The following is a 13,845-nucleotide window of genomic DNA, read 5'->3' on the forward strand; positions in this document are numbered from 1 at the left end:
GAGCCAGTATTGCCAGCTTTGTGCAGGTTTATCTTATTTTGATAGTTTGCTGCAAATTCTAAACATCATGCAATTCAATCCTGTCCATGTTTACTGAGAAGTAAGTGTGTTTAGCGGGGCTTACTCCCTGGTATATTTGCATAAAATTGCCATTTTAGATTGTAATCCTATGCACGCTTACCTTGAAGTAATCTCCATTGTACACAGTGCAACCTGCTTCTTAGTAAACATGCCCAGGATTGCTCTGTTAGAGTTTTTAACTATGAATAGAACAAATGCGTGGATTTGTGGGTTGACCCAGATTGTTGAAATCTGTTTATAGATCAGAATGTATATGAATAAATCTGGAATTATCCAGATTAATATCTGTGTATACTTTGTTTATACACACAAATACTGACAGTTGAATAATGTGGCAGACCATTTCTTAAGCGGTTTGCTTGGTTTTTGTTGGCAGCCTGTATGCAAGCCCTGCATCTCTGGAGTCTGCTTGTCATCTGTGCTGTTGCAGTAGGAAAGCATCAAGAACAGAAGAAGCAAGAGTGCCATAAACTCAGCACACAGGTACTCCCCCTTAAAAAAAAAGGAAAACTCCTGACAACTCTGTTGTCCAAAAGTTACCACAGTCTGGACTTTAACACCTTTTATTTTTAATTTTGTAAGCGCTGCAGATCCAAAGTTCAAAATGACTTCAGATCTAGAGTTTCCTAGCACCAAAAGATGTTCTGAGTAAAACTCTTAACTGTAGCAAAACGACATAGCAAGCATCCTTTACTGAGATGATTTTTTATGTGTTGCTTCATCTGTATATATCAATACCTTTTAGATCTATTAAGCTTAGTTTGCATGCAACCACTTTGTTATACTTGGGTCTGAAGTGCATTTCTATCCATTGCATCATGCCATCAATTGAAAAGAATTCAGCTACTGTATAGCAAAATGTGTGTGACTGTTAGTGTATCAGTAACATGCAGGCAGCAAAAGTTAATAACTTATTTGTGTATGTTTTAGTTCAAGAATGAGATAAATGATACTATCAGGTATGTTTCTTAAACAGCTAAAGCTCTGTGCTTTTAATGTGCTGTTGTAATTGTCAATAAATGTTTTGTCTACTAAACCTGGTAGAGAGCTGGTAGTGCTTTCTCATTTAACTGACTATTACCATCACTGCAAAAAAAAACCAAAACTTTAATTTCTTACCTTAATAAGTTATTTTTTGTAAGTAGACAACACAAATAGTAACATACATCCTCATATCCCTATAACTCCCATAATCTGCAACCATTTTAGCCAATGGTCCAGGTTGATGTAAGTTGTAGAGTCTGACAACATCTGCATACTCAGGGTTGAAGAATAGAGTGTCTGGATTACAAATCATTTCAAAGCTTGGATACTAGCTATTTTTTGAAACTTAGACTGATCCCAAACATTTATATTTGAAACTAAGACCCATCCCAATGTTTTCTAAGGTTACTGTCTTGTAACCTGATTCTATTCCCAGCCAGGGCATCCTGTGGCAGATGAGTGATCAAAAGCTGCCCAGCTCTATCACACTTTCTATTATAAGCAAGGGGAGAATGCCTTGCTGCCTTTAGCTGCAAAATTCTCACATTGGTTGCTGATGTCCGTTGTCCTCTGCACTACAGAGGGCCTGCAGCAGGAACTCATTGCTTATAGGGGACTCCCCTCCTCTAATTATGTACCACTAAAGGTAGTGAGAAAAACTCCCAGCAGTATATATAGCAGGGGACACAATCCAGTCACATTCTTTGCAACACAAAGGCAGTACAGAACTCCTAAATTACAGCACAAATTTAGAAACTGCATAGATCTTAATTTGTTGCCATATTTATATTGACCATGCCTCAGGCCATAAATGCAACTAATTGTTACTTTTCATGATCCTTACCACATTTCCTAAGCTGTATGTACGGTAGTTTGTATAAAGAATGTTTTAATTCATATCTTTTAGAAGGAAAAGGGCAAATAAAGCTCTTCCTGATAAAAAGTTCTACCAGAACTGGAAATAGTTAATGTAGAATAGAAATTAAATTAGCTTGTTTTTTAGAAAGTTGTAAAGTAGCTTTTTACTTTAAATAAACACTGGTAAACAGACTTGGCAATGCTGTGGGAACTTTATATACCAGTAGAGTAGGCTTACATGGCTATCTGTTTATAAATACACTGTTCTGTTGTTTGCCGTTCTTAGGAGTCTTGTTTCAAGGTGTTTCCAAAACAGTGTAATGAATAACTGTAACTGACAATCTTTTAAACTTAGATAATTGTACTAGGTTTTTTTGCCCTAAAAATAATGTCAAAAATTTGGGGGCGTCTTATACATGGATAGTAAAATACACAATTTTTTCTTAAATCAGAGTCCCCAAAAATAGGGGGCATCTTATACATAGGGGCATCTTATGGACGGGAAAATACAGTACATAGTATTTTATGAGTATAAAATTTTAGCACCATGTAATTAGCACTGAAAGACATGCCCCCCCTGTCACTCTTGGAACAGATGGATAAATCTGTTCCATCAGATAGCAGGTTCTCCTATCAGAAGCCAAGTTTGAATGTTTGCTTTGTTAAAAGAGATATCTGAGCTAAGTATCTGAATTATTTCTGAATGAGAGGTTTATCTTAAACATTAAATCACATAATTCAGAAAATATCTGTTCTTTTCATCAGCAAAACATACTGTGCTGTTCTAATACACACTAACCTGGGATGAGCATAAGATTGCTTTTTTAATCAGTTAAGGGCAGTTTTAGGAAAATAAACTTCTTTAATATTGGGATGCACAGAGATCAGCGATATGAAGACATAAGCAACTTACAGTCCAGATAACCTTATTCTTACTACGTAGTCTTTCTGGGCCCTGCTATCTGCAATCTTTAACTAGCGGTGCCATGTGTCCTGTATAGCTAGTTAAGCAGAGGACTAAAAGTACCTCAAGTAATTATTAACAAAGTAGAACTTTGTTTATGACAGCATTATTGTGGTACTACTAAATCTTATGTTAGCACTTTGTGCCAGACTATATTGGATTAATGTCGCACTGAAAGGAACCTTAAATTTGCTTAGACTTCTTCAAAGTTGACATGTTTGGGGATTGATTGAGTATAAAGAACTTTTCTACTTTCAGCGGACAATAAGTATATATGAGTGCCTAAAAATTGCTTATTAATTTTCCTCAGTTTTTTCACCCAAGTATGCTCTATATTGTCATAAATTAGTGGCTTAACTTTTAAGAGTGGGTAAAAGGATGCCATTCTTTTCAGTGAAGAGACTGTTACTGTATTTATGCTGACAAGATAATTTAATTAAGGACAGAGAATATCTGTGTAGCATGCCGTGAACTTTAGGTCTTTTGTCCAAAGTTGTTCCCATTGTTCTATTGTTATGTTGTGCCCGCAATCCTGAGCCCATTTAATCATTACGGATTTGGTCATTTCCTCTTTGGTCTCCCACTCTAGTAGGAGATCGTATATTCCTGCTATATTTTTCTTTTTCAAGAATTTAGCAAGAATGGCATGCCTCAACCAAGATACCTTCATAGCTATGTCAGCAACACACATACTGTCATAAGTATACACATATTTAAAACAGAGTCATTAAGCAAATGGATTCCATTCTTTGAGAGACAGGAAGCTTGTCATCTTTCCTGAAAGGATGTTTCCATGATGTAATTGTACTGTTCCAGCTCTTATCTCTTGGTAGTAGTTCTTTCCAAGCTATGTTGATTACATTGGTAATAGGACAAGATAATGTTTGGTTGCTTTGTCCACTGAAAATAATGTGGTTTGATAAAAACATATCCCCCAGGTGAGTTGCTGCTTTGGGGATGATCTGGGAAGCCGACTTGCTTCAATCAATCAGGATGTTTATTCGGCTTTACGCCCATCATAAAACACAACACAACAAAATAAATCAAATAAAACAGCGGACTCGTTCAAGCCACAAATAATATAACACAATTCACAGCTCACAAGGACAAATATTAACAATTAAAAAGAAAAGTTTAAGATTATGCTTCTTCTAGTCTTTCCCATGTTATGCACGAGAGTCCTGCCTTCTTTAGGCTTTGAGTTTTGCAAATCATTACCGTCTGCAGTCTACACTACCTATGTTGACTCTGTGACTTCTTCCAAATGTGCTACATGGTCTGTCAGGGACTCTATAGAAACGCTGTGGATGCTGTGTGGCCTATGGGGATCAGAATCCTAGGGTAGGTGTGAATATGAGGACTTATGTTTATATTCATGATAGATTGGAGTTGAAACTTGATATAACTTCTTTCTTGTCAATGCATGCAATTATGCTTTCGAAGCATCTTCCAAAACTATGATAAAGCTTTGAGGCCTGCCACTATACAACACATTTATACAGTCTGTATCTAACAACATGGTAACAGCAGTAGTGACTTTGTGCTTCATATCCTCACCAGTTGCAAATTGCTTATATTTACAATAGAAAGTAAAGAGTTTTATGAATAAATGTAAAGATGTTTTGATAAGGATTTGTATGAATGTTGACTAAGCGCACCCATCATTTTCCCTTCCTGAAGACATGGTGTTGTATTTTATCCTATAAGCCTGAAATCCACAGAACTTGTGAAATGCTCTATTTTGTAAAACGAATATCTACCTCTTGTTCACGTTTTCTAGATGCCAGAATTTCAGAAGAAAACGGTCCATATCAGGGACCCAGAAAGGGTGGAAGAAATTATCTGTGGTCTCATCAAAGGAGGAGCTGCGAAACTTCAGGTGATGACTAAAACACATTTGTAGAAATTAACAATCATGCAACTGTTGTTTAGCAAAGTCAAAATCTCAGTATATATATATATATATGTATATATATATATATATATATATATGTATATATATATATATATATATACATTTACTAGCTCCATAGAGTTGTGAGATTTATTTAAATATTCTTAGTAACACACTCATCACAACTCAGGTGTATAATTGCATCATTTTTAGTAATGCCTTTTTGATTAATAATGTTGATGCAGTGATATTGGCTACATTTGCTTGCATTATAGGGATGAGCCTAGACTTGTATGCTCCCCCCTCCACCCCTAATAATAATAATAATAATAATAATAATAATAATAATAATAATAATAGGGTGGCTCCCAACCGAATATTAAAAACACAATACAGTACAGCATTAAACATTAAAAACTTCCCTAAACAGGGCTGCCTTCAGATGTCTTTTAAAAGTAAGATAGTTTCTTATTGCCTTGACATCTGCTGGGAGGCGCCACTACCGAGAAGGCCCTCTGCCTTTTGGCATGACCATGAGGAGGAGGATGGAATATTTTGCCTCTGGTTTAGACTAATTGCAGCTTAGTATTACATCAGCACCCTAAATTGTGTTTAATCTAAAAAATGGTTCACTAAAGTAATCCACCTTCACAACTCATGATTTGAAGTTTGCTTGTTTTTGTAAACCATAGTTAAAACTGACCTCAGTTTGTCCAGGTGCTGATAATGTGCTAAGCTCTGGTTAGTCAAACATAGCAGCAAAAAGTTCCAAATTCCTTCTTGCAACCCTTCCAGAGGAGCACAGGAACTCAAGGTTCACACATACAGTGGTATCTTGGGTTAAGAAATTAATTTGTTCTGGAGGTCCGTTCTTAACCTGAAACTGTTCTTAACCTGAGGTACTTTAGCTAATGCGGCCTCCCACGCCACCGCCGCACAATTTCTGTTCTTATCCTGAAGTGAAGTTCTTAACCCGAGGTACTGTTGGTTAGCGGAGTCTGTAACCTGAAGCGTCTGTAACCCAAAGTACCACTGTATTTTTCCTCATACTGCTACACTATGAGCCATTCAATGTAAATTTTTTAAACTTTGTCCGTCGCTTAAATTCTAGGCATTTAACATTTGGGCCTCATGATTTATAGTTTGTTTCATCTGCCTTTTACAGATAATTACAGACTTTGATATGACCCTGAGTAGATTTTCCCACAATGGCAAAAGATGTCCGACATGTCATAGTGAGTACTATTTATTGTTTATGAGAAATTTTAATTTGATCAAGATCCAGGCTGCAAACATCTATCTGCTCACCAGGTAGAACAGGCATCCTCAAACTTCGGCCCTCCAGATGTTTTGGACTACAATTCCCATCTTCCCCGACCACTGGTCCTGTTAGCTAGGGATCATGGGAGTTGTAGGCCAAAACATCTGGAGGGCCGCAGTTTGGGGATGCCTGAGGTAGAAAGCTCCATTGAACTCATAGAAATACGGGGTGGAAGATCCTCCTTTAATGAAATAAGTTGGACTTAATGATTTTCCAAAGCAGATGCTTTGATGTCTGTAGCTCTTTTTAACACACTGATTTAAATATTTGCTTTATAGCTTCTTAAACAATAGCATTGTTAGTTTTTTAACAAGTTAAAACTATTGCACTGATTTAGGGCAAGTTAGAATCTTGCACTGTTCTAATAACATTCTGTACATCTTTCAGACATCATTGACAACTGCAAACTTATAACAGATGAATGTCGCAAAAAGGTAATCCTAAAAGTTACTTATTTGCCCCTTTTTATGGCCAATTACAACACTTGTAAAGGATTACTCCACTTACCTCAAGCTTAACATCAAGTTATCTCACAAGTGTGCTCTGTCGGCTCCACTTTTCTCTCTTTACTCAAAGTGTGCTACACTTATCTCCCAACTGAAAATAACATTTTCTGCATCTGATGGTGGACTTCAGTACATAACAGTTTATGCCACAGTGAATTCCAAACCCTTGGTATGTTGCACAGGATGCAGTGTTGGTTTTCCTCCACTCATCCCAAAGCAGTTCCACTCGTCTTCACCCATGATGTGATACTGCACCACTGCTCTGGCATGGAACTCTGTTTTGCCTGCCGAAAGTACAGGTGGGCGGAAGTACCACTGATGGGATGGCTCAAGGCCCTTCTCGTTTAAGGCTTTTGGCAGGAAAACACAATGAGAATCCCCAAATCCACTGGATTCCAAACTGACCCTTGATGGCGTTGGGTCCAATCAATATGCCAACTCCAGAGCAATAGTGCTATGGATGCTGGTGGCACTCTGTCATGCCCCACTGCTGCCCATCCAGTATTACTCAGCCTGTCTTTAAGGTGCCAAAAACCCCTCTGGTATTGTTTGTGTTTTTTGTGCTTTATTTCTTATTGTTGCTTTGTTAATTTGTTTTTGAGCCATAAAGCAAAAGTCCTTAACTGAAATAGATTTTTAATGTGGAGGGTGAATATTTCCTGATCTTTTTACTGAAAAGCTTTAGCACTAGGGCAGCAGCAGCAGCAATCCTCCATTGTGCAGAGCACCCAAAACCAGGAAATTATTCTTATACAAATGTTAACAGGAAATATACAAGGATTAAAGTAGCAAATTTGTCTAAATGATTTGATCAAAGCACCAAAGTTGTCGTCATGGAGTACAACATATACAGAATGTCTGACCTTTTCTTTTTTCAGTTATACCAGTTGAAAGAAATGTATTATGCTATTGAAATTGATCCAAGTCTTACAATTGAAGAGAAGTATCCTTACATGGTTGAGTGGTGAGTTTTCTGTAATGGTTAATATTTTATTTATTTATTTTACCTGTAATGGTTAATATTAATAGCAAACTTTTACACCTTAATTGTTAGATTGACTTGATTACTGAAGCACACTTCCATATTTTACACTCAAAATTTAAAATGAATTCCAAAATTATATTGCATGAGTAGACATTTACTGCTTTGGTAAAACAATAGCAGCCGATTAAAGTGTACCATTATGTACAAAAGGCATAATCTAGTAGCTAGATTTATCTCAAAAGGGTTGCCTGAGTTATGCCATGGAGTTTCCAGCTCCCTTCTTTCTGACAGCAGCTGTCAAAATTCAAGGCAACTGCATAAAAATCTTCCAATGCTGTTCAAGAATTTGTGATAAGGAAAAGGTGAGATAGTGTGCAGCTTAAATGGCTCTTTAGATATGTGATGGGGAATTTATGACACAAAGGCAATGTGTGGCCTTCTGTGTAGTCCTATGCAAAAATTCAGTTTAGACCTGTTAAAGGAGGAGAAAAATTTAAAAAGCTGAAATAGATGGACGAACATTGGGGGGAAAGGGTGGGAATTCATGCAGTTGCATTTAATGTAGTTAATTGTTTAGCAGTCAATTGACGTAGGATTAGTGAAGCTCTCTAAAACACTTTATTTTATGCACTTTTGTCAGTTTTGATACAGTTTGGTATAGTACTATTTCAGTGTCCTTGAAGCTGGTTATATTACTGTTAATATCTGATTGCATTGGAAATGTTTATCATGTGTAACTCAAGATTGTATAATCTAACCACTTGATATTGATAGATATGTTTTAATGATTGATTCTATAGTGGTACCTTGGTTCTTGAACGTAATCTGTTCGACCTCCGAAACATTCAAAAACCAAGGCTCAGCTTCCAATTGGCACAGGCACCCCAGAAACAATAGCCAACAGCTACATCAGACATTCGGCTCCTGAAAAACCTTTGAAAACCAGAACACTTACTTCTGGGTTTTCGGTGTTTAGTAGCCAAAATGTTCAAATACCAAGGCGTTGGAGAACCAAGGTTCCACTATAGATTGTTGTTATAATGATATATTGATTTGCATTTTTTGCTGTCATGTTGTGACCTACAGTACTTTGTGTGCATTTATGTGAAGAAAAAAGCATGAAAATTAAACAATAAAAATAAAATACTTCACACTTAGGAATTTAGGATATTATGCCTCAGATTTCACTTTATTACATTAAACATTTGGCTGCACATTGTTTGTTTAACTTCGGCTATTTTATCAAAATATCTGTAGTGCCTATGTTGAAACAAAAAAAAATGCTTCCAGTAGCACTTCAGAGACCAACTACGGTAAGTTTGTTATTGGTATGAGCTTTCATGTGCATGCACACTTCTTCAGATACCAAGAAGAAGTATATGAAGTATCTGAAGAAGTGTGCATGCACACGAAAGTTCATACCAATAACAAACTTAGTTGGTCTCTAAGGTGCTGTTGGAAGGATTTTTATTTATTTATTTATTTGCTATGGCAGACCAACACGGCCACCCACCTGTAGTGCCTATGGTTCTCAGAATTCCAAAAGTGCCCCCAAAAAGTCGGCAACCCTGTCTTGAAACATTCCTTTTCCAATAAGAGAGTGTGGATTTTTACCCTACTTGAACATGAATAACAAGTTTTCGGTGTTTATTTTAGGTACAACAAATCACATTCTTTGCTTATTGAACAAGGATTACAGAAGCACAAACTTGCTGAAATTGTGAGGGAGTCTGATGTTATGCTGAAGTAAGTAAGAACCTAGTATTCCGTTTCTCTAGTTTTGTAAATGTGGCATAATATCAGATTTTAGGAAGGGGTTTCTTCGTTGGGAATTACAGAAATGGAAAGCTGTTACGTGCCCATTTGTGCTCTCCAATTTTTTAAAAAAGATTGAATTAGCAGGCTAGTGTCTCCCCTTCCTTGCACTACTTAAGCAGGATGCTTGAGTTCCCTCTCTTCTCTATCCATACACATATTAGGTTGAAGTCCAAGGGTCTGACATGCAGCCTTTACTTATCTGCATGCCCTCTAGCCTGAGGAATAGGAAAGTAGATGTTGCACAAGCTAGTTAATTTTTTTAAAATTCCCTATCTTGTCATTTTTACAGATAAGGTGCCGCAGGAATTCCTGCTTTATTCCTGCTTTTTGAGAAGCAAACTGTTTTACGTTTGCAAAGTAGAATGACCTGAAGGACATGTTGCTCAAAATAGAACAGATATTTGAGAAAGCATTTTTCTTAATATTTTTATTGATTTTAATGCAAAACATCATCTTCGATCAAATGTTTTTAGATTTTGAAACCATAGATAAATAAACTTTCCATTAAAGAAAAAAAATGCACCAGTATTTTGCCTATTTTATAGATATTTTAGGGGAAGGATATGTTAAACTTCTGTTTTTGCAATAAAAAACATAATACTATCAGACTTTAGTTCCTTTTCTAAAAAATAAATCTGCTTTTACAGAGAAGGGTATGAGAATTTCTTTGATAAACTCCATGAACATAATATTCCCGTATTCATATTTTCTGCTGGAATTGGAGACATCTTAGAAGAAGTCATTCATCAAGCAGGTGTCTACCATCCCAACGTCAAAGTAGTTTCCAACTTCATGGATTTTGATGAGAATGTAGGTATAAGCATATCAAATGCATACTGTTAATTCATTGCAACACATCCTGTACTACTAAGGAAGTAGCTTCCGACTCAAGCATTAAAATGGGCATTTCCTATATTAAAGACAATCATTAGGTCTGGTCCAGAAGCTTCAATTGGTGCAGAATGCATCAGCCAAACTGCAGATGGGGGTCACATGACCAACTGTGTAACACCATTGGGTGCCTATATATCACTGAGCCAGGTTCAAAGTATTAATTTTCAAGTATTTTAAAAAAATGTATTAGGTATACAGAGTAGATTGGTTAGAATCAATTAAGTAAATTAAATCTGTTGAGTTCAGTGTGTCTACTATGGATACTAGACTAAATATTAGACGAGATTCAAAGTCTGAGAGGACACAAGGGTTCCTAGAGTAAATGAATGAGTTTCCTTTGAATAAAGCATTATTCTCACTGTTATAAGCATCATATAATTGTAGTTGGTTGAAAGAATAAAGCCTCTTGGAAACGTTCTAAAGAGACACAGAAGGGACACTTGTTAATTTGCTAAGACCATTCTTAGAACTAATTGTTGTCATGTTTAACAGGGCGTATTAAAAGGATTTAAAGGGGAACTGATTCATGTTTACAACAAACATGATGGCGCCTTGAAAAATACAGAGTACTTCAAACAATTAAAGGACAACAGCAACATCATACTGCTTGGAGATTCTCAAGGAGATTTAACTATGGCAGATGGAGTGGCAAATGTTGAGCATATTCTTAAGATTGGGTATCTAAACGATAAGGTAAGTCTTTGTCTCTTTGATAATCATAATGTCCATAATATTAGATTTTATGGTCATGTATACCTTTTTCTAACACAGAATCTGTTCAAGGGTAGAAGCTTAATACAGCCAAACCTTGGATGTCGAACGTAATCTGTTCTGGAACACCTTTCGACTTCTGAAACGTTAGACAGCCAAGGCGCGGCTTCCAATTGGTTGCAAGAGCTTCTTGCACTCAGGCGGAAGCCGCGTTGAACGTTCAGGTTCCAAAAAAACTTTCAAAACCGGGAGGTTTTTGAAAGTGAAACTTCCAGGTTTTCGGCATTGGGGAACCAAAACGTACGATAACGGAGGGGTTCAGGAACCGAGGTTTGACTGTACCTTGCATTACTGCTGCCTACCTTACTATGCAGTGGTTTTCCTGTTTTAGTTTTTCTTGATCTGCAAACTTATTTTCTCATCTGATATAGTAACATTAGGTTAGGATTGTTTAATGTACTTCTTCCTGCTACAAAAAATCCTAAAGCAATTTGCAGCAAAAGTAAAACTAAATAATAAAATTACATAAACATACTTTAAACATATGCCGATCAGAAGGTCAGCGGTTCGAATCCCCGCGATGGAGTGAGCTCCCGTTGCTCGATCCCAGCTCCTGCCAACCTAGCAGTTCAAAAGCACATCAGAGTGCAAGTAGATAAATAGGTGCTGCTCCAGCGGGAAGGTAAACAGCATTTCCGTGCACTGCTCTGGTTTCGTCAGAAGCGGCTTAGTCATGCTGGCCACATGACCCAGAAGCTGTCTGCAGACAAACGCCAGCTCTGTTGTTGTTTAGTCGTTTAGTCGTGTCCGACTCTTCGTGACCCCATGGACCATAGCACGCCAGGCACTCCTGTCTTGCACTGCCTCCCGTAGTTTGGTCAAACTCATGTTCGTAGCTTCGAGAACACTGTCCAACCATCTTGTCCTCTGTCGTCCCCTTCTCCTAGTGCCCTCAATCTTTCCCAACATCAGGGTCTTTTCCAAGGATTCTTCTCTTCTCATGAGGTGGCCAAAGTATTGGAGCCTCAGCTTCACGATCTGTCCTTCCAGGGAGCACTCAGGGCTGATTTCCTTAAGAATGGATAGGTTTGATCTTCTTGCAGTCCATGGGACTCTCAAGAGTCTCCTCCAGCACCATAATTCAAAAGCATCAATTCTTCGGCGATCAGCCTTCTTTATGGTCCAGCTCTTACTTCCATACATCACTACTGGGAAAACCATAGCTTTAACTATACGGACCTTTGTCGGCAAGGTGATGTCTCTGCTTTTTAAGATGCTGGCTAGGTTTGTCATTGCTTTTCTCCCAAGAAGCAGGCGTCTTTTAATTTCGTGACTGCTGTCACCATCTGCAGTGATCAAGGAGCCCAAGAAAGTAAAATCTCTCACTGCCTCCATTTCTTCCCCTTCTATTTGCCAGGAGGTGATGGGACCAGTGGCCATGATCTTGGTTTTTTTGATGTTGAGCTTCAGACCATATTTTGCGCTCTCCTCTTTCACCCTCATTAAAAGGTTCTTTAATTCCTCCTCACTTTCTGCCATCAAGGTTGTGTCATCTGCATATCTGAGGTTGTTGATATTTCTTCCGGCAATCTTAATTCCTGCTTGGGATTCATCTAGTCTAGCCTTTCGCATGATGAATTCTGCATATAAGTTAAATAAGCAGGGAGACAATACACAACCTTGTCGTACTCCTTTCCCAATTTTGAACCAATCAGTTATTCCATATCCAGTTCTAACTGTAGCTTCTTGTCCCACATAGAGATTTCTCAGGAGACAGATGAGGTGATCAGGCACTCCCATTTCTTTAAGAACTTGCCATAGTTTGCTGTGGTCAACACAGTCAAAGGCTTTTGCATAGTCAATGAAGCAGAAGTAGACGTTTTTCTGGAACTCTCTAGCTTTCTCCATAATCCAGCGCATGTTTGCTATTTGGGCTCTGGTTCCTCTGCCCTTTCGAAATCCAGCTTGCACTTCTGGGAGTTCTCGGTCCACATACTGTCTAAGCCTGCCTTGTAGAATTTTAAGCATAACCTTGCTAGCGTGTGAAATGAGCGCAATTGTGCGGTATTTGGAGCATTCTTTGGCACTGCCCTTCTTTGGAATTGGGATGTAGACTGATCTTCTCCAATCCTCTGGCCATTGCTGAGTTTTCCAAACTTGCTGGCATATTGGGTGTAGCACCTTAACAGCATCATCTTTTAAAATTTTAAATAGTTCAGCTGGAATATCATCACTTCCACTGGCCTTGTTATTAGCAGTGCTTTCTAAGGCCCATTTGACTTCACTCTGCAAGATGTCTGGCTCAAGGTCAGCAACCACACTACCTGGGGTGTACGAGACCTCCATATCTTTCTGGTATAATTCCTCTGTGTATTCTTGCCACCTCTTCTTGATGTCTTCTGCTTCTGTTAGGTCCTTACCACTTTTGTCCTTGATTATGGTAATCTTTGTACGAAATGTTCCTTTCATATCTCCAATTTTCTTGAACAGATCTCTGGTTTTCCCCATTCTATTGTTTTCCTCTATTTCTTTGCATTGCTCATTTAAGAAGACCCTCTTGTCTCTCCTTGCTGTTTTTTGGAAATCTGCATTCAGTTTCCTGTATCTTTCCCTATCTCCCTTGCATTTTGCTTGCCTCCTCTCCTCCGCTATTTGTAAGGCCTCGTTGGACAGCCATTTTGCCTTCTTGCATTTCCTTTTCCTTGGGATGGTTTTCGTTGCTGCCTCCTGTATAATGTTACGAGCCTCCATCCATAGTTCTTCAGGCACTCTGTCCACCAAATCTAAATCCTTAAACCTGTTCCTCACTTCCACTGTGTATTCATAAGG

General features: G+C 38.0%; 1 protein-coding gene across 5 annotated transcripts in view; it reads left to right on the forward strand.

Annotated features, from left to right (window-relative positions):
* NT5C3A (5'-nucleotidase, cytosolic IIIA) overlaps positions 1-13,845 on the forward strand; it is a 29,732-nt gene that overhangs the window by 13,210 nt on the left and 2,677 nt on the right. For 3 of the 5 annotated variants that reach the window (XM_060280583.1, XM_060280580.1, XM_060280582.1), the window contains exons 2-9: positions 458-564; positions 4,668-4,766; positions 5,947-6,016; positions 6,490-6,536; positions 7,487-7,572; positions 9,250-9,339; positions 10,059-10,221; positions 10,798-10,998. In XM_060280583.1, the coding sequence (XP_060136566.1) occupies positions 463-564; positions 4,668-4,766; positions 5,947-6,016; positions 6,490-6,536; positions 7,487-7,572; positions 9,250-9,339; positions 10,059-10,221; positions 10,798-10,998 (858 nt within the window). In that variant the 5' untranslated portion in view covers positions 458-462. The remainder of the gene's footprint in view (positions 1-457; positions 565-4,667; positions 4,767-5,946; positions 6,017-6,489; positions 6,537-7,486; positions 7,573-9,249; positions 9,340-10,058; positions 10,222-10,797; positions 10,999-13,845) is intronic. The other 2 variants (XM_060280584.1, XM_060280581.1) reach the window with 1 other exon arrangement.

This window comes from Zootoca vivipara, chromosome 12 (genome assembly GCF_963506605.1).
Source record: "Zootoca vivipara chromosome 12, rZooViv1.1, whole genome shotgun sequence".
In the NCBI taxonomy this organism is placed as follows: Eukaryota; Metazoa; Chordata; class Lepidosauria; order Squamata; family Lacertidae; genus Zootoca; species Zootoca vivipara.